Source organism: Protomyctophum parallelum (genome assembly GCF_964188405.1).
Source record: "Protomyctophum parallelum genome assembly, chromosome: 4".
NCBI classification, from domain to species: domain Eukaryota; kingdom Metazoa; phylum Chordata; class Actinopteri; order Myctophiformes; family Myctophidae; genus Protomyctophum; species Protomyctophum parallelum.
Window position 1 is genome coordinate 46,967,879 of NC_139700.1, and position 25,101 is coordinate 46,992,979.

A 25,101-nucleotide genomic window follows, 5' to 3' on the forward strand; every position below is an offset into this window, starting at 1 on the left:
AGCTAAAGTAAACATAATAACACCAAAAAGGGGTTCCCGTCCCAAAATGGGATAGGGAACAATATTACATTTTAGACACTTCGGGCTCCATTTTCGTCACCGATAAACCCCTTATCCCTAAACCCCTTATCCCTAAACGTCTTTGCCTTTTTTTTACTATTTTGCTAAACATTTTTGAATAGTTAAAATGGCCAGTCTACAAGCTCACAACATGTCACTGTAGATTGGCTAGTTGAACTATTAAAAAATGTTTTTCAAAATAGTAAAAAAAAAGGCACAGAAGTTTAGGGATAAGGGGTTTAGCGGTGACGAAAATGGAGCCCGAAGTGTCTTGAGTGATTCATAGTGTGAGGACAGGAAGGGGGTCTTCTAATTTGTCTAGTTTGACGTATCGCTACCAACTGGTGGTCTGTTGGGGAGGGACTGAGGACCGCATGGCGACTGGTGTTGCGTATAAAGTGTCCCGTCGGCCGTGCCAAAGCGCTGATCTTCTTCCTCCTCCAGGCTCTTTTGGCGAGGCAGGCTGATATGAGAGTCATATGACACTGTGGTGATGTGATCTGTGTATGTATGGTGATCCGTTCTGTGGATGTATGCAAGTGGTTCCCAAAGTTGGCGTCCGGGGACGCTCCAGGGGTCCTTGAGGGAGTCCCAGTGGGTCCCCCAGCTGAATGTTTGGAACCAAATGGACCCTTACGGGCCTGTAAAGGTCCCTGCACACTGGACACTGGACTTTGGATTTTTAGCTGCGTTTCTCCATCGGTTTTCTGAAAAACGCGTCCAGTGTGCAACCACCTTAACTCTGAGAATGTACAAATGGACCCTAGCAGATCCGTTTGGTTCCATTTGTGGGGAAACAAATGGACCCTAACAGATCCGTTTGGTTCCATTTGTACATTCTCAGAGTTAAATTATCATTGTTTTTTTTTCAATATAAATTGGGGTCTCATATAGATAGAAATGCCATTAAATTGGGGGTCCGTAGACTAATGCACGTCAAACTGGGGGGTCCTTGAAATTAAACGGGTTGAGAATCACTGCTAGAGCCGTACAAATCTTCTCTCATGGGGGTCCCTGGGCATATCTTTTCAAATTGGGGGTCCGCGGGCAAAGCAGTGTCAATGTGGGGGTCCTTGACGCGAAACAGCTTGGGAACCACTGATGTGTGCAATACTATGTATGGTGATGCGATCTGTGGATGTGGATGGGGATGTTCCCCAGGTTCTATGTTCCCCACTTAGAATAAACCTAAACCTAAACCAGAAACTTAACCTAGTAATTTTTGTAATTCTAGTAAGACTAAAAGTATTTTAGCAACTTAGTCTTTTAGTAGAACATTCTGCTTTAAGCTCAGTCTTTGAACAATCCATTGAACTTTCGGCCTGCCTATAGGCTACTTAAACTATCTAGTCTTAGCCAACTAAAAAATAACACTGGCATGAAATAAACTAAAACATAATTGCTCAGACTCTTCAACAAAGATGTCAAAAACAAACATTCTTTGTTCTGTACTTAAGTATACAATTGTATAGTACAAAACACTGGAGTCCTTAAACCAGAAACCTAACGCTAAACCCTATGGTAAGTGGGGAACATAGAACCTGGGGAACATAGGGAAGACCCCTGTGGGGGAATGTAATACTGTGGCTGCACCAAGCAGCTGCTGTGTACACCCCTGTCTGTCCAGGCCGTGGTTATAATATGGTTGTAAATAGGTTTTCAATGGAATGAGTCCCGGGATGCAGGGATGGTCTTTTAGATGAGTCCCATGCAGGAACATTTTATGAGTCCCACTTCAACGACGTTAGGATTCATATTTTGCTTTTTTTTTTTTTTTTTACAAATTGCAAACATTTAATTTTATATGGTTATAATGTGGTTATATTCATGTAGAAAACAGAAGAAGAAATGATTATTATAACTAAAGCTAGCAAAATGAACTGGAGCAACAAACTGGAATGAAAAACAATACAGTAGTGCATCCCGTGGATGCAGAGGTCGTTGTTTTATTGCGTCCCTCAACTATAAACTGCGTTTTGGAATGCTAAATGCACCCTATTTTAATCTCTGGGTTATTAGAGTTCAAGAGGAATGCAACTCATTTTCGACATTGAACAATGCCATTGATATGACATCGAGTTGTTCTGTGGAAATAATAAAACAATTATGGGTTAGGGTTATATAGACCAAAACATTGTGTTCTCCTATTAATAAACCGTTCAACTGCATTTGGTGTGTGCAGGAGATGTTTTATTTATTTTTCCTTTTTCAAAAACGAATTAAACAAATTAATGAAAAATAACGTAGTAATAATGTAGTGAAGACTTTGAAGGACTTTAAAGGGGAGTGCTGTTGTTTTTTTGTGTTAAAGGAGAATTCTATACTAAAAGGCTTTCTTTGTAGTTGTTACGTCCCCATCAAAGAGGTCCAGGTGTTATTTTGTGCAAAAGCTCCTTATTGGGTATTTCCCCTACCATAAGCCCTAAATGAATTGCATTGAATTGAATGGGATGTATGGGGTGTTGTGCTAATTTGCTTATTTCCATCGCTCAAAATTAAAACAAAAAAATATATATCCTCTCTTCATAATGTAAATAATAACCCAAGCGGCACACTTTACTACTTATTTCGATGGAAATAAGCAAATTAGCACAACACCCCATACATCCCATTCAATTCAATGCAATTCATTTAGGGTTTATGGTAGGGGAAATAGCCAATAAGGAGCTTTTGCACAAAATAACACCTGGACCTCTTTGATGGGGACGTAACAACTACAAAGAAAGGTAAGAAAGTATTTTAGTATGGAATTCTCCTTTAAAATAAGTGTTCAACAGCTCTACATTGAGAGTAATCCTTGCACCCTTGTGCCGGGGGGGCCGGGGGAATCGAACCTGGGACCTTCTCCTTCCTCTGCTTATAGCTGCCCGTCGAATCTTAACTGTGTCATCGTCTCTAGGTGTTCTTCCTCATCTTGTGGGTTAGGGTTCTGTGGTTGTCTCCATGTGTTCTTCCTCAGTCTCAATAACAACATTGTGGTGGTCCTTCGAGCCGGAAATCTAAAGGCGCTGTGTGTGTGTGTGTGTGTGTGTGTGTGTGTGTGTGTGTGTGTGTGTGTGTGTGTGTGTGTGTGTGTGTGTGTGTGTGTGTGTGTGTGTGTGTGTGTGTGTGTGTGTGTTAGGTGTTCTTCCTCATCCTGGGGGTGGGGCTGCTGGACTTCTGCGGCCAGGTGTGCTTCACTCCGCTGGAGGCGCTGCTCTCTGACCTGTACAAAGACCAGGACGACTGTGGCCAGGCCTTCGCCATGTTCAGCTTCATGGTGAGCCTGGGCGGCTGCGTGGGCTACCTGCTGCCGGCGCTGGACTGGAGGGGCGGCCTGCTGTCCGTCTACCTGGGAGGCCAGGCCGAGTGCCTGTTCTCCATCCTCATCCTCATCTTCGTCTCCAGCGTCCTCGTCACCATGAAGGTATAGCCATGGATTCATGAATGAACGCACTCATTCTTACCAGGTCTCATTACTGAGAACATGTAACTAAGTTACCGTCACTAGTTTGTCTTTTTTTTAAGTCATTATTATGCAGCAGGCTCGATGCTGCTGTTCATTATTATCACATTATGCATGCTGGTATTGCTTGTTTGCTTTTGTTTAGTTTTTTTGCCTAATAACATGGTCTTATTGTGCAAAGGGTATATATTTTCCCCCATATGAACTCTGCTATTTAGGGTTGAAACAGTGGGGTGGGAGCTATCTTTGGGAGAGCTTTTGTTTTGTCTTGTTTTGTTTTGTCCTTTCTGTGTGTATGGTTGTACTGTTGTATTGCTTTGTGAACTGTATTGTACAATGTATCTGTGCTGAGGACCCCCTCTAAAATGAGATGCGACATCTCAAGGGGCTTATCCTTTCAATAAAGGTATATAAATTGAACGGGTACAGGCTTTAGTTTAGAAGTGGTATTGTTCGACCGTTGTTCGACCGTCAAAAACAACACTGGCATTCATTGCAAATGTCTATTCTACGTCTAAATACTGTCGTGTCTTCCGTTCCGTCTCCAGGTGTCGGAGGAGCCGGCACGCAGCGGCGGCCCCATGGCAGCGGGCGGGCCAGGGGGAGGGGGAGGCGGGGGGTCTCTGCTGGCGTCCGGGGGGGGGCTGGCGGGGGGCGGGGTGGGAAGCTCTCTGGAGGGGGGAGGGGCAATGGGGGGGCGCTGCGGCGTGGCCCTGCCCCTCCCCCGCTCCTGCTGCTACCTGCTGAAGTGCAAGCTGAGGCTGCTGAGGGCCGGCCCCCTGCTGTGTCTGCTGAGGACCTGCTGGGCCATGACCCCTGCTATATACAGGTATGTATGACCCATGACCCCTGCTATATACAGGTATGTATGACCCATGACCCCTGCTTTATACAGTTATATATATATGACCTATGACCCCTGCTATATACAGGTATATATGACCTAAGACCCCTGCTATATACAGGTATATATGACCTATGACCCCTGCTATATACAGGTATATATGACCTAAGACCCCTGCTATATACAGGTATATATGACCTAAGACCCCTGCTATATACAGGTATATATGACCTATGACCCCTGCTATATACAGGTATGTATGACCCATGACCCCTGCTATATACAGGTATGTATGACCCATGACCCCTGCTATATACAGGTATATATATGACCTATGACCCCTGCTATATACAGGTGTATATGACCTAAGACCCCTGCTATATACAGGTGTATATGACCTATGACCCCTGCTATATACAGGTGTATATGACCTATGACCCCTGCTATATACAGGTGTATATGACCTATGACCCCTGCTATATACAGGTGTATATGACCTATGACCCCTGCTATATACAGGTGTATATGACCTATGACGCCTGCTATATACACACATGCACACACATGTTACAGTATGTTCGAGAAACCAGTGAGATTGAGTCGACGCCGCGGCCCGGACGGACAGAGCCGTGACCCCAAAAGAATGACAATACTTCTGACATTGTCTATCTATACATCTTATATCTATAGATACATCTGTTTCAACCATTTCAGAACTGAAACGTCCAACTGTTTAGCACCCTGAGTCGATAACGAGCATCGTAAATTGTTCAGAATATATGTTTGAGATCACGTTTTTTTTGGTCCCGATCATTTGATTTTGAGCATCTGCCGATCCAGATTTTTCTAGAACATTTATGCCACATCACAACGGTACAATATCCCAAATCACAGACAATATCTATAGTCTAATATCATGATATGGATATAATATTGATACTAGGGATGTCCCTGACTCCCTATCACGTTTTGTATTTTATTTCGATCCGATTCAGATAATTTCAAAATGACGAATGATGAAAATAATTGTAATTGTGGATCAGAACCTGTCTGTGTGTCTCCATCAGGTGCTACTGCCACGTTCCCAGGATTTGGTTTCCCTCAGTCTCAATACAACATTGTGGTGGTCCTTCGAGCCGGAAATCTAACCAACTTGAAGTTCCCACAAAGTACTGCTACGTGCTACGTTCCCCATGGTGATGTTGTTGTTGTTGTCTCTGTGTGTCCAGGTGCTACTGCCACGTTCCCCGGGTGATGCGCCAGCTGTGCGTGGCCCAGCTGTGCAGCTGGATGGCCGTCATGTCATTCATGCTGTTCTACACAGACTTTGTGGGGGAGGGGCTCTACGGGGGCGTGCCCAGTGCCTCGCCGGGGAGCGCGTCCCGACAGAGATACGACGAAGGTGAGGCGCTCAGCGGCTTCGATGCTGTAAGGCAGCTTTAGCACGTCTTTAACCCATTTTGGGGCGGGAACCCCTTTTTGTGTTTTAACCATTATGTGGTACTTTAGCTATTGAAAAATCGTGAAAATGTGGCCCAAATGTTTGAATATATATTCTTTCAGAGCGATATATATCTTTGCTTCTGGGTGGTCACTGGAACAACATATTTTCAGACGGGGTGTCGGCGGCCAATTACATATAATCTTGGGCGTCCTTGACATGAACATGTTTGAGAACCACTGATATAGAAACAGAGGTTTTTCCAGAAAACTGTCAGGATTTAGAAGGCATTCGTAGAATCGATCTCAGGTGTAAATGGGTTAACACCCCAGCGCCCAGGACGACGTTTCATCCAAAAGACGAAGATTATTGATATCACAACCGATCGCATCGCTCCACAGCCTAGGAGCACCTGTTGTACAATAATCGATGTTGCGTAACAGTGAGACGTCATCGAAAATGACCTACCCCCCCCCCCCCACCCCCCCCCCCCGTTTAGCCGACGAGACCAAAAATATTAAAACGTTAATAACTCTTGAGGGGCTTTACAGAGTAAAAGCGGCCATGTCTTCCCCGGCACCCCAGAGCTTCTATTTTGAAGGAATCCCGGCGCAGTACTAATGGACTCTTGATGCGATAGTGTCTACTCTTATTCCACTGTGCTACACATTTTAAAACAAGCCGGATCTACAAGCTCACAACACAACACATCATGGCATGTTGTGAGCTTGTAGATCAGCAATTTTCTCTTTTCTTTTTAGCCTATAATTAATGACATTATAGGGTTCATTAAGGGTTAAAGTGTTTAGCTATAGTTAGCCAGTGAGACTGGGAAGTTATCCACTATATACTATACTGGCAGGTGTCAGTCCTGAGACAGGCGTTATGCATGTTCCATGTTTGGGGATTTCAATAATTGGGTCTTTTATCAGTACAGTTGCAGGAGAGAAAGGGCCACTATACTGAGGTGAATGGGTGCACATCATACTTCACATTAGGTTATTACGGTAGATAGATAGATGGCTTCTCAGAGGACATTGTTAGAGGAGACAGAAGGAGACAGAAGTTCTACAAGCTAAACTAGTTTTTTTGTTTGCCAACGTAGCTTAAATAGTTTCCATTATTAAGGTGTGTTGCTGTAGTCTTACGTTGATGAGAAAGTATGCAAACGATGGAAGAATACCTGAGAGTCAAAACAAGATAATTATGTATTGTACAAGCAGGTGTACAGTATGCGTGATTTAATGAAGGGCATGGCATGATTTATCCCATTTTGGGCGGGAACCCCTCTTGGTGTTTATAGCATTATGTCATGCTTTAAGCTATTGAAAAATAGCAGATCTACAAGCTCATAGCGCGCCACCGAGTGGCGCACTACAAGTTTGTAAGTCTGCTATTTTTGAAAAGTCGTAAAAATGTGGTGCAAATCTTTGAATATATATTTCAACATTTTTAACTAAAATATTGGCTTCTGGGGGGTCCCTGGAACTACACATTTTGATATGGGGGTCCCCGTGGCCCAATAGAGATAATTCTGGGGGTCCTTGACATGAAAAAGGTTGAGCACCACTGACATAGAAACATGGGGTTTTTCAGAAAAATGTTAGGATTAGATAGAAGCCTTTTTTTTAATCGACCTCAGTCCAAAATGGGTTAAAGGAATGCAGTGTCACAACAGTTTGACACAAATGTGCCTATAGCCCTGATCCCTGAGCCTAACCGCACACCTGAACGGGACTGGGTGTCAACGATCCGTTTATACCATCAGAAAGATCAGAAACAAAAGAGTTGGGTGAGGCTGAATGTCTACCAGTAAGTGCAGTGAATTTTCTGGTTTGGTGTATATATGTGGCACCCCAGAGCCTGTCATTAGCGTGACAATGAACAAAGTTCATCCAAGGCGCGCTTCATACTCCTATTTTCGGCACAATGTGACGTCATTTGAGTTTCGGGGGGGGGGGGGGGGGAATTTCTCACGACAGTGGTAAAATAGGAGTATGAATTGGCCCCAAGACTCCATGACATCTTGGGCATTGATTGATTACCAGTTTGCGGAATTACAGTACATTTCAAGCCCAACTCAATACAAAAGCTGTTAACTGTGAGTGGACGACACTATAAAAGCATTATACACTTGTTTACATTCAATATGTCATGAGTCTTGCGTTGATCCCGCCTCTAGCGGCCTCCTACAGCCGCATATCGCTCCTCTAGCGGCCTCCTACAGCCGCATATCGCTCCTCTAGCGGCCTCCTACAGCCGCATATCGCTCCTCTAGCGGCCGCATACAGCCGCATATCGCTCCTCTAGCGGCCGCATACAGCCTCATATCGCTCCTCTAGCGGCCGCATACAGCCTCATATCGCTCCTCTAGCGGCCGCATACAGCCGCATATCGCTCCTCTAGCGGCCGCATACAGCCTCATATCGCTCCTCTAGCGGCCGCATACAGCCGCATATCGCTCCTCTAGCGGCCGCATACAGCCGCATATCGCTCCTCTAGCGGCCGCATACAGCCGCATATCGCTCCGGCCAGAATTGGACCGGAGTACATCGTCTCTGCCTGAGAGTTCCCAGACTCACCCAGCTGGCAGAATGCAAATGTTGTCCAGCAGGGGGAGTGGTTTCACCAGAGCCAGGCTCTGCCAGTGGGCCTAATGAGGCCAACTCCTTTCACCTGGGCCAGGCTCTGCCAGTGGGCCTAATGAGGCCAACTCCTTTCACCTGGGCCAGGCTCTGCCAGTGGGCCTAATGAGGCCAACTTCTTTCACCTGGGCCAGGCTCTGCCAGTAGGCCTAATGAGGCCAACTCCTTTCACCTGGGCCTGGCTCTGCCAGTGGGCCTAATGAGGCCAACTCCTTTCACCTGGGCCAGGCTCTCCCAGTAGGCCTAATGAGTCCAACTCCTTTCACCTGGGCCAGGCTCTGCCAGTGGGCCTAATGAGGCCAACTCCTTTCACCTGGGCCAGGCTCTGCCAGTGGGCCTAATGAGGCCAACTCCTTTCACCTGGGCCAGGCTCTGCCAGTGGGCCTAATGGTAATGAGGCCAACTCCTTTCACCTGTGCACTTTCCTTTTGTGAGGGTATACCTACGAGGGACGTAACGATACATTTAACCAGCGATACTGTGACCGACTATAGTCACCACCCATGGGCAAAGGAAGGACACAACACAGGGAAGCTAGTACCGGTAGTTTATTTCTCTCTGTTCAAGGAATAATTCACAATAATATTACTTTACACAGGAAAGCAGATGGCTCTCCACTGTCCGGACAGCTATAGGCTCTCTCTTGAGTGTTTGTGGAGATGACTGATTCATCCTGTTGTGCCTTTGATCAAGTCCATGCACAACCGGTGTGCATGCAGCCACACCCAGTTCTAGTTTGACAGGTGCCAGGTGTGAGTGCTTAAATCAGTCATCCTCCATCTCACAGATACTGTACGTATCACGATACGATAATGACTTATTAGTAAGTCACTCTGGAATCTGCTATGCCTACATCGACTTAACCCATTCTGGGCGGGAACCCCTTTTGGTGTTTTAATCATCATAAATGCTTTAAAGCTGTTGAAAAATAGCAGATCCGAGCTTGTAGATCTGCTTTTTTTTTTTTTTTTTTTTGAAAATGTGGTGCACATTTTTTGAATACATTCTTTCAGAGCGAACTCACATCTTTGCTTCTTGGGGGGGGGGGGGGGGGGGGGGGATCCGTGGCCAAATACAGATGATTCTGGGGGTCCTTGACATGAAAAAGGTGAGCACCACTGGAAACTTTTACAATTTAGAAGACATTTGTAGAATCGTCATCGTGTCTAAATGGGTTAAATTGTATATAGTAGTCCTATTTTTTGTTTTCTTTCTTTAGCTGAATGTCGTGAATTCGGTTGAGTGCATTGTGTTGTGAGTACATTTCACTCAGCTATAGACTGTAGTGTAGGGTCTGTCCTCTACTGTCTAAAATTCCTCAAACGTTGTCCTCGAATATCGAAGCGGCCAATCTCGGTTGCCAATTGCGATGCCTGTAATTGTTCCTTGGCACAAAATATTTCCAGATTGGGGGGGGGGGGGGGGGGGGTCCGTGGTTCGAGTACATGTTAATCTGGGGGTGCTTTGACATGAACCACTGGTCTAGGATCAGACGTCGTCGGGCTTGAGGCGGCTTCTCTCTGGCCTACGGTGTTTTCTGTTTTTCTCCTGCTTTCTTTAACACACATTCTTTACCCTCCTTGATTCAGCACTCTCTCTCTCTCTCTCTCTCTCTCTCTCTCTCTCTCTCTCTCTCTCTCTCTCTCTCTCTCTCTCTCTCTCTCTCTCTCTCTCTCTCTCTCTCTCCACCCTGTCCTCTTCTTTTCCCTCCATTCCTCTGTTACCTCACTCTCTCAGCATTCTCTCAATCTCTCACCCCCCCCTCTCTCTCTCTCTCTCTCTATCTCCCCTCTCTCTCTCTCTCGCCACGAGGAATGCCACACTCACAAAGAATGAATGTCAAGACATCCGTACACAAAGAGCATGTTCATTCAGGTCAGGTCGACGGAACCGTTTAATCTCATTACGCTGTCATTGCACCACCTACGGTCTATGCGGCGCCATTACACCGTCACGCTCACAGCCACTCACGGGTCACGTTTTTTTTTAACCAGGGGTCATCGATATAGCCCATGTCCGCACGGACAAGTTGGTCCGTGGCAAATTCTCAATTTTGTTTTTTGTACAAGCCATTAGAATGTTCTTATTTTAACCATAAGTCCCAATTTCTGAATGTCAAGTCTCCAGATTCCCTTTGAAATAGGTATGACACTGATTTACTACGACATACTACGGCATATTACGAGTCCACTTCTAGGACAGCTCCCAGAATAGGAACGTTAGGGTCCATGTGGTTAATCTGGCCATCTATCCATCCATGATAAATATGCATTTGTTGCATTGCTACAAATAGACACGAGGAGAAGAATCAATGTTATGTGCTCCCACAATGCAACATGGACTTGAGTTTCACCATTCAGATGATGGAAGAATTCCTCACATGTTGTAGCCTATATATACGTCTCACGACATTAATTTTAATTTATTTTTCGTTTTTCTTTTAGGTATTATGACCTCAATTACACCCCAAAAAAACCCTGAACTTTGGAACATTCAGTGGATTTTCTGTGGTCTGGAGTTTTCTCTGGGGTTTGGACGCCTTTTGAGCTGCAAGGCAACACAGTGAAAACAGTGACATCTGCTGGCAAATCCCATTGACATATGTGGGATTTGCAGGCTGTGACATCAACAAACAGCTGGAGAATCAGAGCACTTGTTTGAGCCAGAAAAACCCCAGACCACAGAAAATCTACTGAATGTTAAAAGTTCAGGTTTTTTTTTGTTGGTGCAATTGAGCTCAGAAAACCAAAAAAAAAATTAAGATAAATTCCAAATACTTGTTTCTTATGTCAGTAAAAGTGTCAGTGCCACAATGTAGAAATACAGTAAAAATTAAAAAATGTGCACTTAAAGTACCAAAACTAAAAGTGCTCAGTACGCAGTTCAATTAAGCAATATTACGCGAGAGGGTGTGAGTTAACGTGATTATTCCCACGGCAGGGATGCGGTCAGGAACGAGACGGAGTCGAGTTCCGCAAGCATCACTGAAGTGGCAATAATCACGTTAACCCACACCCTCGAGTGTAATATTGCAATTCTACCACAGTAAAAAACTAAGAAAATCGCTGAAAGAATATATATTTTTAATGACAGATGTAGCCACTTTGACCACAATTGTCCCAAGAAACTAGCTAGCCTAGCCACCGAGTTTGCTAGCGCTCTGGGAGAACAGAGCGGCTGAATTATTTGTTTTGATTAGGTGGTGAACAGTTCTTAATTGTTTAACCACCGGCTAGAAGCCTGTTTCAACCAATCAGATTGCTTCCTCGAAACGACCTGTGGTAGAATATGTTATAACAATATTTTGAGAATACCTGATCTACAAGCTCACAAAAGAAAATCTAAAGTAGCAGATCTACAAGCTTGAAACGTGGTTCCTGAAAGGAAACACTTTTGGACAGTTCACTAAATAAGAACTAAGCTATGATGGCTAACGCTAAATATGTTGACAACTTCGTCAACAAAAAACCAGACTAAAATGTTAGGGAGTGCACTAGTGTAGAAGAGATCCAGTAGAACTAGTCAAGTCATTCTATGGTTCATTACGTGTTAGGTGTCACACTCCGAAAATAGCCGATCTACAAGATCACAACGAGCTTGTAGATCGGCTATTTTCCGCACACAGCCCGAGTATAAATTGGGCATTTCAAAGCCATCGCGACCCGCCAAAAATACATTTCTAGATTTTTTTAGTCATTCAAAAGACTACGACTAAAAAAAAAAAGATATCAGACTTTGCTGTCTCCAACATCAACACTCCAGAGGTGACGTGCTTCGTTCATTCATGGTCTGCTGCAATGTTTGCAGAGATGGGCACAGTTCCTCTCTCCCCTCAAACAGTAACACGACCCCCCCCCCCCATCCTCCTCCTGTTCACGTGAGAGATGAAGCGGCCCGCCGGTGAACCCTGCCCCGACCCATAATTCTCTCAACAACCAGACTGCCAAAAAACGCTACAAATGCAGGTGTCCAGTTCTGCAGGGAGGCCGACCGCCCGTGCACGCATGCACTGGGGCTTTGGTTTCAATTAAAAGGATTGTTTTTTTCCGTGAGAGCAAGCCGTCTCTCCCGCCCTCCTTTTTAAGCTTGTTGCTTAAAGTAATATATATATATATATATATATATTAGTGATGCACCGAATATTCGGCCGCAGAAAATATTCGTCAGAAAATGGCTAAAAATGCATTTTCGGCCTATTCGGTTTCGGCCCAAATAGGCAGAAAATATATCACCGAATAGAGTATGCAATGAATGCATTCAAAAGAGCAGAATAAATGTTTTATGGACCCATAATAATAGTATTTAAGTTAAAGGTATATTCAGTGATTTCACTTAATTCAAATATCACTTATTTTTTTGTTTTGTTGTGATAATCCTCCCTACTATAGAGTGTGCTGGCCATATAAGGAGTTCCTCCCTGTCCCCAGTTAACCCCTGGGGGTCAAAAAACCTTAGGTTTCGTTTTTGACTCTCTATCCTGATTGGACGAAAGGCTGGGTCCCACAGCCAAAAACGAAACCTAAGGTTTTTTGAGTGAAATCACTGAATATACCTTTAAGTTTTGCCATAAACATAACATAACATTTGTAGAATCAAACTCAGGTTAATGGGTTAAGTGAGGATACTAAAACAGCGATATTCAGTTACACTTCATACCAATGATACTGTGTGGGTGTAGGTATGTTAAGTGATAACCACTTTCAACATGGCATTATAGGCAAAAGCTTTCTAAATCTTTCAAATTTTCCAAACATCTACAAGCTTGTAGGTCAACAATCTTTGCTATTTGTTGTACAACAAAGTATTTATAGTGCTTAAGTGGCATTCTGGACTAGACTGTCTGTCTGTCTGGAAACATTGTGGTTGCAAGGACTGCATTTCTGACCTTTCAGATACAGGACTGTGTCACAGTCATTACCCGGTGATTGAGAGATTATTTATTCTGTACTTACTCTGTATAAACATACTATTTTAACTAGTGATGCCCCGAATATTCAGCCGCAGAAAATGTTCGGTTTCGGCCCGAATAGGCAGAAAATATATCACCGAATAGTGTATGCAATGAATGCATTCAAAAGGGCTGAATAAATGTTTTATGGACCCATAATAGTGATTATTATTTAAGTTAAGTTTTGCCATAATCATTTATTTTAAATAAATCAGGTAGCTTTAAGGTACGGCCATGACAGCAATGGTAGGAAAAAAGATGTATAATATTAATCATATTCGGATATTCGGTATTCGGTTTTCGGCCAACTGTTTCCTATATTCGGTATTCGGTTTCGGCCAAGAATTTCAATGTCGGTGCATCCCTATATATATATATATATATATATATATATATTTTTTTTTTTTTTTTTTTTTTTTTTTAATCATAATTCCATTAGCGACCATGCAGAATAAGTCGACAACAAAGTGACAATGTAAAGGACTTTTAAGACCTTTTTTAATACCGAAAGAAATAAACCATTACTGCATCAAAAGTAATCAATTATACTATAAATGCATTGGCCAAATTGTCAAATAAGAGGCAGTAAGTAAGTCAGAGAGGCTTATTGTTATTATCAGCCAGGGTGCAGGAGTCTATCCCTGTTTTAATGCACTATAGACCTCTGGGAGATGGAGTCTATCCCTGTTACAATGCCCTACATCTGGGAGATGGAGTCTATCCCTGTTTTAATGCACTATAGACCTCTGGGAGATGGAGTCTATCCCCGTTACAATGCCCTACATCTGGGAGATGGAGTCTATCCCTGTTTTAATGCACTATAGACCTCTGGGAGATGGAGTCTATCCCCGTTACAATGCCCTACATCTGGGAGATGGAGTCTATCCCTGTTTTAATGCACTATAGACCTCTGGGAGATGGAGTCTATCCCCGTTACAATGCCCTACATCTGGGAGATGGAGTCTATCCCTGTTTCAATGCACTATAGACCTCTGGGAGATGGAGTCTATCCCCGTTACAATGCCCTATAGACCTCTGGGAGATGGAGTCTATCCCTGTTTAAATGCACTATAGACCTCTGGGAGATGGAGTCTATCCCTGTTACAATTCCCTATAGACCTCTGGGAGATGGAGTCTATCCCCGTTTCAATGCACTATAGACCTCTGGGAGATGGAGTCTCAATGCCCGTTTTAATGCGCTAGACCTCTGGGAGATGGAGTCTCAATGCCCGTTTCAATGCGCTAGACCTCTGGGAGATGGAGTCTATCCCCGTTTCAATGCACTATAGACCTCTGGTAGATGGAGTCTCAATGCCCGTTTCAATGCGCTAGACCTCTGGGAGATGGAGTCTATCCCTGTTTCATTGCGCTAAACCTCTGGGAGATGGAGTCCCCGGCTGCAATTCATCTTAATGTCTCTGAGCATTTTATCGGGTGCACGGTCTGGAAAGAACCTATTAAACAAGAGAATATCACCACTCACGGAACTGTCCTTAAAGGAACTTGTATTTGTTTGTTTCCATAGGTTTTTAAGTGGTGCAACCACTTCTACATCCAGCTTGCAATGTCCATGTAGCTGTGTACGTGTGTGTGTACCTGTGACCTGTGAGAGCATGAGTGGTGTGCGCATGCGTGAAATTGGAAAGAGAGAAGTATGTGACATAGCTGCCACCTGCTGGACGACGGGAGTTGCACCACTTGGTTCACACTGGTGTGCTTTTAATCTGAGCAGAGTATAATTTTACAGTGTTCCTTGTATATATATTTTTTTACCTTCCTTGTCTGGTTAAATTTGGTAATGTGTAAAAAGGCTGAGTCACACTTGTTGTTCACAGCACACTGATATGGAATATTGAGACTGTACATTACCAAGACATCTCCATTCAGGAAGGGTATGGTATTTGTGACATGGGGTGCCGGAGCTAAAGGAAACCCTATTACTAAAGTACGGCTTTCACCGGTGGATTGTGGAGGCCATCCAACTGGCTTATGCCAGTACAGGGTTTCAGCCTCCTGAAGGCCTGAGGATACAGGATGCTGCCATACCCTGCTTATAGAGCAGGGTATGGCAGCACCCTGGGCACTATTCAAGGGTGTTTCGATACAGGATGTGTCATGTGTGTACGGTTGCAAGTTGGTCATCTCTGTCAACTTTTTGCAAGATTCTATAACCTGGACATGGCAGAGCTTGCTATTATTATTATTATTATTATTTTTAGATTTTGTTCTGGTTACAGTTACAGGAGTTTTCACTACATGGTGTTTGTGATATGAAATGTATGCTTACCCTAATCACAGTAAACATCATGTCTTCAGTCATTTTCAAGTTACTGTAGCGTCGCAGTCCCACCCCCTTTCATGACGACGCCAGGCCCAGGAAATGATTCCCAATGCATTTTCCCCATAGACATTTCAAAAGGTATTTATTTAAAGACGGTTACGCCGCAGACAAAGCCAACTCGAGTCGTGACAACTCATGACAACAAACACAATATTTTGGACCAAACAAATAATTACAAAGAAGAAAAACAACAAAAAAAGTGTTGTAACCTGCCGTTTTGTTTTTCTTTCTAATTATTTGTTCGGCCCAAAAACTGCTGTTTGTTGTCATGATTTGTCAAGACAAGAGTTGGCTTTGTCCGCGGCGTAAACGTCTTTAAATAAATACTTTCTGAAATGTCTTTGAGGAAAATGAACGGAGAATCATTTCCTGGGCCCTGGTAGGGCGCGGGACTGCGACGCTCTATAGTCACTTCAGTTCAAGACTGGAGTATATATTGTGATGAAATCCTATGTATTGACTCGAGAATCATTTTGAATAGAGAATCGTTTTGAATCTGGAAAAAAATGCCGAATTTGAATTGAATCGTCGCCCCAAGAATCGGAATCGAATCGAAATGTGGGACACCCAAAGATTCACAGCCCTACTTGCTATGCCTCACGTACTGTAGTCCTGGGTGTCGCCTCTAGACGAGGCAGGTCGCGTACATAGACTTTTAGGTTGGGGTAACGTATGTGAGTTGACCCTGGTACCTAATAGGGCATAGGGCGTACCCCGGAGCATTTAGGTGGACCAGGACTGTCCGCTCAGTTAGCCCTTGGAGCATATAAGGCATGGTAAGTATACGTGCATTTATACCCTCGGGCAAGAGGGCACGTCCTGTGTCATGGCGAAAAGGCCCATTCATAGTGGAATGAAACTGTGTGCCTGTGGCACCCTTGAGTGGTCCCTGGAAGGGCCTCTGCTGTGTTTATATGCTGGTATAATCTAAAGCAGCAGCATCAAATATTTGCAAGAAAAACAAAATAGGTAAAAATGGGTGTTTTACAGCCTAAATCGTCTTGAGAGATGAGATGAGATACATACTTTATTGTCCCACGAGGGGAAATTTGTCTTGGGCAAAAGTGCATGAGTACATCAACGCTGAGAAGGGCCATGCCAGTGTCGGCTATGGGGATTAATGTGGTTGACACGCACTGTAGGAGGAGAAGATGAGTTCAGATATGTACCAGTGCCACTGTCTGCTATTTTGCTTAAAGCTGCATTACACCTCAAACAGACTGAAATTATGAAACCTTTTAATTAAAGGAGCATTCAGAGATTTGGGTGATTTGGAAAAAAAAAACGGTCCGTCCCGTTAACAAGATGTGCACATGCATGCACAGTACAGTGGGGTGACACGCGGCAGGCCAACAGCACACACACCAAGGCCCGCCCCCGCTCGATCATGATTGGCGGAAGGCTTTGCCACCTAGCCAAAAACGAAACCCAAGGTTTTTTGACCCCCAGGTGTTAACTGGGGACATGGAGGAACTCCTTATATGGTCAGCACACTCTATAGTAGGGAGGATTATCACAACAAAACCAAGCAAAAAACATAAGTGATATTTGAATGAAGTGAAATCACTGAATATACCTTGTCTGGTTGGGGTGTTATTTTGTTCATAAAGTGCATGCTATTCTTGTGTGATTCTCGACACAAACTTTGATATATCCAGACAAACATTATTAGTATTGCCTTCACCACCAATAACCATGATAGTACAGCAGCTACCTGCCCCCGGGGGCATCACTATGCCAGCTTGTGCATGTGATCAACATTTGCATTAATGTTTTATTTTTGCCACGGACATGCAAAACAAGTGACCAATGATATTACCAGAACACAAATGTATAGCCTACAGTACTAATTGACTCTGGACGTGCCACAGTGTCTACTCTATTCCACTGCGTTACACATTTATCAAAACTTATTTTGGGGAAAAGCCGATCTACAAGCTCACAACGCATTACGGCATGTTGTGACCTTGTAGATCAGCAATTGTCCTTTCTTCTTAGCCTATAATGGCATGCCCAAAATTGGGACGTCAGGGTCAGCAAGTAGTAGTAGCTATAGTTACCCAATTAACTTACCCAGCAAGACTGGGAAGTTATCCACTGTATACTGGCAGGTGGCCGTCCTGAGACAGCCATTATATGTGGCATAATGCATGGTCCAAGTATATTCCATGTTTGGGATTTCAATAAATGGGTTATACAGTAAGTAGGCTACAGTTGCAGTCCGAGAAAGGGACACTTAGCTGCAAAGGTGAATGGGTGCACAGTATACTTCATATTAGGTTATTGCAGATGTCCTTTCAGAGGACGACTGTGGCTCAGGAGGTAGAGCAGGTCGTCCAATGATCCATGGGTCGGCGGTTTGAATCCCGGCTCCTCCTGTCTACATGTCGAAGTGTCCTTGGGCAAGACACTGAACCCCAAATTGCTCCCGGTGTGCTGGTTGGTGCCTTGCATGGCTTCCGCCGCAATTGGTGTATGAATGTGTGGGTGAATGGGTGAATGTAATGCACAATCTATGTAAAGCGCCTTGGATAAAGGCGCTATATAAATGCACCATTTACCATTTAGGACAGTGTTACTTGAGGACATGAAGAGACAGGAAGTTATACAAGCTAAACTAGTTTTTTGTTTGTCAACGTAGCTTAAATAGTTGTGGTGTCAATTAAAGGGTGGGTACTGTACAGAACTGTACGGAGAAAACTATACAGATGACAATGGAAACATACCTGAGATTCGAAACAGATAATTAAGTACATGATGATGATGATGAGGCCATGTCAGGATTTAAAGGGATGCAGTGTCACAATAGCAGTTTGATTGGGGTGCCCAACCTTGATCAGAGCTGAGGAGGAGGTCTGAGCATCAAGGGTGTCCATGAATTATGCTTGTTGAGTGTTATTATGATTTAGTTGTAATTGTAATTTGACACTTTGAAACACTTTCTCTCAACTGACAAAAAATATAACTATTTACTTGTCCAGTTCTGCCCCATTTTGGGCGGGAACCCCTTTTGGTGTTAGCATTATGTTATACTTTAGCTATTGGAAAATAGCAGATCTACAAGCTTGTAGGTCTGCTATTTTTGAAAAATCGAAGAACGACGGACATAGAAACATAGCTTTTTCGGAAAACTGTCAGGATGTAGAAGACATTTTTAGAATCTGATCTCAGGTCAGAATGGGTTAACAATTATGTCATGCCATGTTCTTTTCCACTGTGGTCATACAGTTGACTTGACTCACACATACCATGACAAATGTGGTACCGATATCGCATTCGATACCACAAATCTCCTGCAACATATTAATGGGCATGTCATCCTGACACTATATATTTAAAAGAGTGAATATTAAAATACGCCAGTATAGTGTCATTGCTGTAACTTGGTATCTGCAATGTGATGCTGTTGCTGCAGGGTGAACTATGGGTAGCATTATAGTATAATTGATGCCTTACAGCCCCCCACCCCAAATCACCACCAGCCCCCACTGGAGGGAACATAGCTATGGTCTGTTTTGGAATGAGGGAACATAGGGCTGAGGGAACATAGGGCTGAGGGAACCTGGGTACAGTCCCTCTGGGAGATGGAGTATTTCCCTGTTTCAATGCACTATAGGCCTCTGGGAGATGGAGCCCTGTTTCAATTAGGGCTGCACACGATTCATTGATTAATCGTAATCAAATAGATTATTCAATTAGTTGTCAATTTAGTAATCGATTTGAATCTGCAACTAATCACTAGAGATTTTTTTTCAATTCATCATAGGTGTTTTCCAACTTAACCATAGTTTGTAACCATATTTGTTCCAGTGTTAAGTGTAACTAAACTAAAGAGGAGTGATCCATCTCTCTTCCCTTACAATCTGGTAATAGTTGCACAGTAGCGACTGCAAAGCAAAATATGACCCATAACGATTATAGTATCAAGAACAAAACATATGGCTTGAATAGTTATTTTTAAATTACCTATTTGAGTTCAGAAGAGTACTGTTCCTTCTAGACTGACACATGTGTAGCTATTCTTTAATCAAATGTATGCAGTCAGAATAAGTCTCAAGACACATGAGTTGCTTTAATTAATTTAAAATGTGTTTGTATTTTATTTGAATAGTTGCCTATCAGCAGCCAATCAAATATATTTTTAAGGTGATATCTAAATAAGTGTCATAATCCGATTAATCGATTACCTTCGTAATCGGGAAAGGTTTACCTTCGTAAACATTTCCCTCTTGTTGCCACCTGAGTTTCTTGAATCTTTATGTTTTGTTTTAATCCTTGAGTACTGTATTTTGCATTATACTATTATGTCTTGATTGTTTATATTGTGTCCATTGTACAGCACTTTGTGACATTGTTTCGAAAGGTGCTTTATAAGTAAAATGTACTACGTACTTACCTTACGGTTGAAAGTAGGGACGGAGCTTGTTGATTTTTATTGATAACGACTACTTTTATCACTTAAAGCTCTGGGTCTGGATCGTCGGTGGTGAGGTACCAAATTAAATAACGTTGAGTGGTGGTGAGTAAAAACAGAGAAGGGCTGGAGCGGTGGGTTTGCTCTTCACCGCGGCTCAGTGACATCATGTTGTAGTTTGGTGGTCACCTCACCACCGAAAATCCAGACTGTGTATAACGCTTTATCGGTTTCTTATCGAGCGCACTATCGAGCATTAGTTTGTGGAAAGATTGATTTCTCAAACGTACCAGTATCTTTTTACTGCAGTCTAAGGTGTTTAATCTAATCGTTATTTTACAGGCATCCGCATGGGCAGCCTGGGCCTGTTTAAACCATTTTGGGTGGGAACCCCTTTTGGTGTTATAATATTAATTGTTATAATTTAGCTATAAAAATAGCAGATCTACAAGCTCATAGCGCACCACCGAGTGCCGCGCTACGAGCTTGTAGGTCTGCTATTTTTGAAAAATCGTGAAAATATGGCGCAAATCTTTATATATATATATATATATATATATATATATATATATATACTTTCACAGTGAACGTTTTTAACTCATATCTTTGCTTCTGGGGGGTTCCCTGGAACAACACATTTTCAGATATTTTTTTTCGGGGTCCTTGACATGAAATATTGAGCACCACTGTCATAGAAACATAGGGGTTTTTTTTTCAGAAAACTGTCCGAATTTTAGAAGGCATTTTGTTAGAATCGTCCTCAATATGGACAAAGCATTCTCCCTCCGGGTCTGATATGGACGTAAGATGAAGCCTGTCAGTAAATCGCCATCTTTCTAGATCCGTTTGGGCCCCGTTTGGACATGAGACATGAGACTTTAAACTAGTGACTGGAAGCAGAAAGTATTCATGACCATGTTTATTAAGGTAATACAGTCTAGGTGAAGTTGGGCCAAAATACATAGACCTCTATGGAGCTTTTTTGGGCCCAATGACAGCGCCACAACAGGCCATTATATGAACTTCCAGGGAGTCAGGATGTCCTACTGGCTTTACACAAATCCAGCCTCACTGCCCCCCTGGTTAAATCTAATCTAATCTAATCTGTTATTTCTTTACAGGCATCCGTATGGGCAGCCCGGGGCCTGTTTCGATCTAATCTAACCTGCGTGTTATATTTTCACACAGGCATCCGCATGGGCAGCCTCGGCCTGTTCCTGCAGTGCGCCACGTCGACAGTCTTCTCGCTGGCCATGAGCCGCCTGGTGGGGCGCTTCGGCTCCCGCCGCGTCTACCTGAGCAGCATGGTGACCTTCACGGCGTCGTCGCTGGTCATCTGCCTGTCCAACAGCGTGCTGCTGGTCACCGCCATGGCGGCGCTCACCGGCTACGCCTACGCCACGCTGCAGACGCTGCCCTACACGCTCACCTGCCACTACCACAAGCACAAAGAGGTCAGTATACCCGTGTTGTAGGGCTGACCTCCATTAGTCGAATAGTCGACTAATCGATCGGAACGGGTCCCAGTCGACTGACCACCTCTTAGTCGATGTTCATCAAAATAAAATAAAAAGGGGGGGGGGGGGGGGGGGTTTGCCCCAAAATATTTTATATAAAAATTAGGGCCGGGACTAATTGCGATTAATTTAGATTAATTAACTACAGAAAAATGTATCGCGATTAACTACAGATAAATTAATCGCACCTTTTTTTTCACCGCGGAACATTTCTCACTGGGCGCTTTTCTATAGTACTGAAAACTGGAAATAATAAAAAGTCACCCCATTTTGTGTTGCCTAGAACTGGAGGTCTGACAAAAAACAGTAACAATATGAAGTAAGTACAGCTTTGTGATGTCACTGAGATGTACTTGTTACTGTTACTAATTTTTTTTGCAGACCTCCAGTTCTAGGCAACACAGAATGGGGTGACTTTTTATTATTATTTCCACAACAGGTATATCAATGACAGTAAAATGTTGAAAATGAGTGGTATCCTGTAGTCACTATTCATTGATTCACTGAGATACCAAAAAACATTAAAAAAAAGGTTTCTCGCTGTTCTCGGGTTGAATATTGATATGTGATTAAAATGCGATTAATCTAGATTAATTAATCGCAAAGCCTCTGATTAATTAGATTAATTTTTTTAATCGAGTCCCAGCTCTAATAAAAATACAATATTTACAAAAATATACAAAAATATTGTATTATTCCACTAGGTCTGTGGGGGACATAAACACATTTGAACATTCTGACTGTTCAAATCTCCAATGTGCATGTGGAGTGTGTCTGCCTGTGTGGCAATGTGCCACTGCCTGTGACTTGAATCGCACAGTGCGCTGGCCTGATAGACTCCAGAATCTCAATCTCACCTGCTGTGCTCAATCAAGCCTCTCAGTCGATGTTTAAAAATAAATAAAACAGCAAACAGCAAATTTATTCATCTATCAGTCGACTATACAAATCCTTAGTCGGGGACAGCCCTACCGTGTATTTTCAGCATGCAACCAAGTGTAAAATGACTTGTACTCAGGGCTGCACACAACTTTATTTTGGTCTAGTACTCAGAGGAGCACCTGGAGGAGTTACTTGGTGCTCCTAAAAATGCGGCGACCCGTCTCGCCGGATGGATAAAAGAGGGATGCGTGAATAACTTATAGCAAAACGATATTTATTGGATAAGTGGGGACTGGGGCGTCAATGGAGAGTATTGCAACTAGAGTAAAATAATCTAGTTGAGTTGCAAATTGCAGCTATAGGTCCATGTGTATTCCAGCCCCTATATGCATATTCTAATACAAACTTCTTAATACTTCCTAACCCATTCTGACCTGAGATCAGATTCATACGAGGTTTCCACTGGACACACACTGGTCTGATGAACCCATTCTGACCTGAGATCAGATTCTAAAAATGTCAGTCGTTCTTTGATTTTTCAAAAATAGCAGACCTACAAGCTCGTAGCGCGCCACTCGGTGGCGCGCTATGAGCTTGTAGATCTGCTATTTTTCAATAGCTAAAGCATAACATGATGCTAACACCAAAATGGGTTCCCGTTCAGAATGGGCTAAGGATACTATGAGCATCAAAGCAATATATATATATATATATATTTTAAATAGCCTACTAGCTCACAACGTGTTGCGGAGGCGACACGATGTGAGCTTGCAGATCAGCTATTTGTTTAACATACGACACGTCGTACGGCGAAGCATACGTCAGGCTTCCCTCTTGTTTTTAGCCGAGGCGATGTACACAGTCAACACCGAGTCAGACAGTCAGACACACATGGCTCCTCTGTGCAAAATAAACAGTGTACACTACCCGACTTTGCGATAATAATTCATGTTGTGCAGCAGCAGTCCCACTCCGCAATGCTTTGCTCCCAAAACCTGTACTCGTAAAAAGTCGGTGTGCAAAGCATCCAAAGCATGCCCTTTTACAACTTTAACTTTTTTGTTTGCTCCACATCCGTACGGAGAAGCCGAACCATTTGTGTCAGGTTTTCTCAGTAGTAAACTGACTCCTCTCCTCCTGTCAACCTCCCTCCCTCCCAGAAGCGAGCAGCATGGAATCCTCCCTCGTTTGAGTACTAAGGACGCGCTGTGATTAGCCACAATGGCCAGTGCACTTGTGCAAGACGTGCTGTGATTGGCCAGTATAGTAGCTACTTTGAGTGGCAGTCAGTGGGAAATGCTCTCGCCACAGAATGTACTAGTATTCTGCCATAATAATCATTCCGGGCGGCCCCAGCTGTTGGTACCTTAGAGTATAGGTTGGTACGCAAGAAGCGCTTCCCGGCGCTTGATTGACAGCGCATAATGCATTTCGATGACGCATGCGCACTGGCGCACCGCTTATGTGCAGCCCTGCATAATACTGGATCTCTTGTCCACGAGTCCCTTCCCTAACATTTTAGTCCAGTTTTCATTTGTTAACAAAATTGGCAATATGTTTAGTCTTAGTTTTAGTCACCGTGGCTTACCTTTCATTTAGTTTCCATGTACCTGTAGTTTTCGTCGGTGAAAAAGGCGAACATCTTTCGTCTTAGTTTTAGTAGTCGACGAAATCAACGCTGGTCTAACCCATTCTGAACGGGAACCCATTTTGGTGTCGGCATCATGTCGTGCTTTAGCTATTGAAAAACAGCAGATCTACAAGCTCGTAGCGCGCCACCGAGTGGCGCGCTACGAGCTTGTAGGTCTGCTATTTTTTGAAAAATCGAAGAACGACTGTGACATTTTTTAGAATCTGATCTCAGGTCAGAATGGGTTAATCTAGACCAGTGTGTGTCCCAGTGGAAACCTCGTATGAATCTGATCTCAGGTCAGAATGGTCTAAGGAACCTTTTTAATTCCCTTCATTCATCTCTTCCAGGTGTTTATGCCAAAAAGGAAAAGCAAGAGCAAACATAAAAACTCCTCCTCCTCCTCTTCCGCGTTGCTTCCGACGCCGCCGGAGGCGTCGGCGGCGGCAGTCGAGGAAGGCGCGCTGCTGAGCCACAAGATGGCCGCCGGCGGCGCCAACAACGGCCACGCCTACTACAACGCCCCCCCGCCCGGCCCGGAGGAGGAGGGGGGGGGAGGGGGAGGAGGAGGAGGAGGGGTGGGCGGGGGGGCAGGAGGCGGCGGAGTTGGAGCGCCGCGGCGTGGGCCTGGACTTCGCCATCCTGGACAGCACCTTCCTCCTCTCCCAGGTGTTCCCCACGCTCTTCATGGGCATGATCGTCCAGCTGGCCCAGTCCGTCACCGCCTACATCGCCTGCTCCGCCTTCTTCGGCGCCGTCGCCATCCTCCTGGCCAATCGGATCGTCTTCGACCAGAAGGACCTGCGGACCTGAAGAGAGAGAGAGAGAGGCTGCTGCTGGGCGAGTTTGGAAGTGGAGTGTATAGCCTCACAGACCCAGCCTTCATCTGCCTTTTGCAATGCAACATCGCCCCCTATGGGCAGATTGAGTCTGC

General features: G+C 43.9%; 1 protein-coding gene across 1 annotated transcript in view; it reads left to right on the forward strand.

Moving 5' to 3' along the window:
- The window catches only part of LOC310857227 (solute carrier family 45 member 3), a 58,491-nt gene extending 33,390 nt beyond the window's left edge, over nucleotides 1-25,101 (forward strand). The window contains 6 exon segments of the mRNA XM_083762839.1: nucleotides 3,182-3,466; nucleotides 4,054-4,334; nucleotides 5,579-5,751; nucleotides 21,327-21,592; nucleotides 24,518-24,736; nucleotides 24,738-25,101. Coding sequence (XP_083618965.1) covers nucleotides 3,182-3,466; nucleotides 4,054-4,334; nucleotides 5,579-5,751; nucleotides 21,327-21,592; nucleotides 24,518-24,736; nucleotides 24,738-24,980 — 1,467 coding nt within the window. The 3' untranslated portion in view covers nucleotides 24,981-25,101.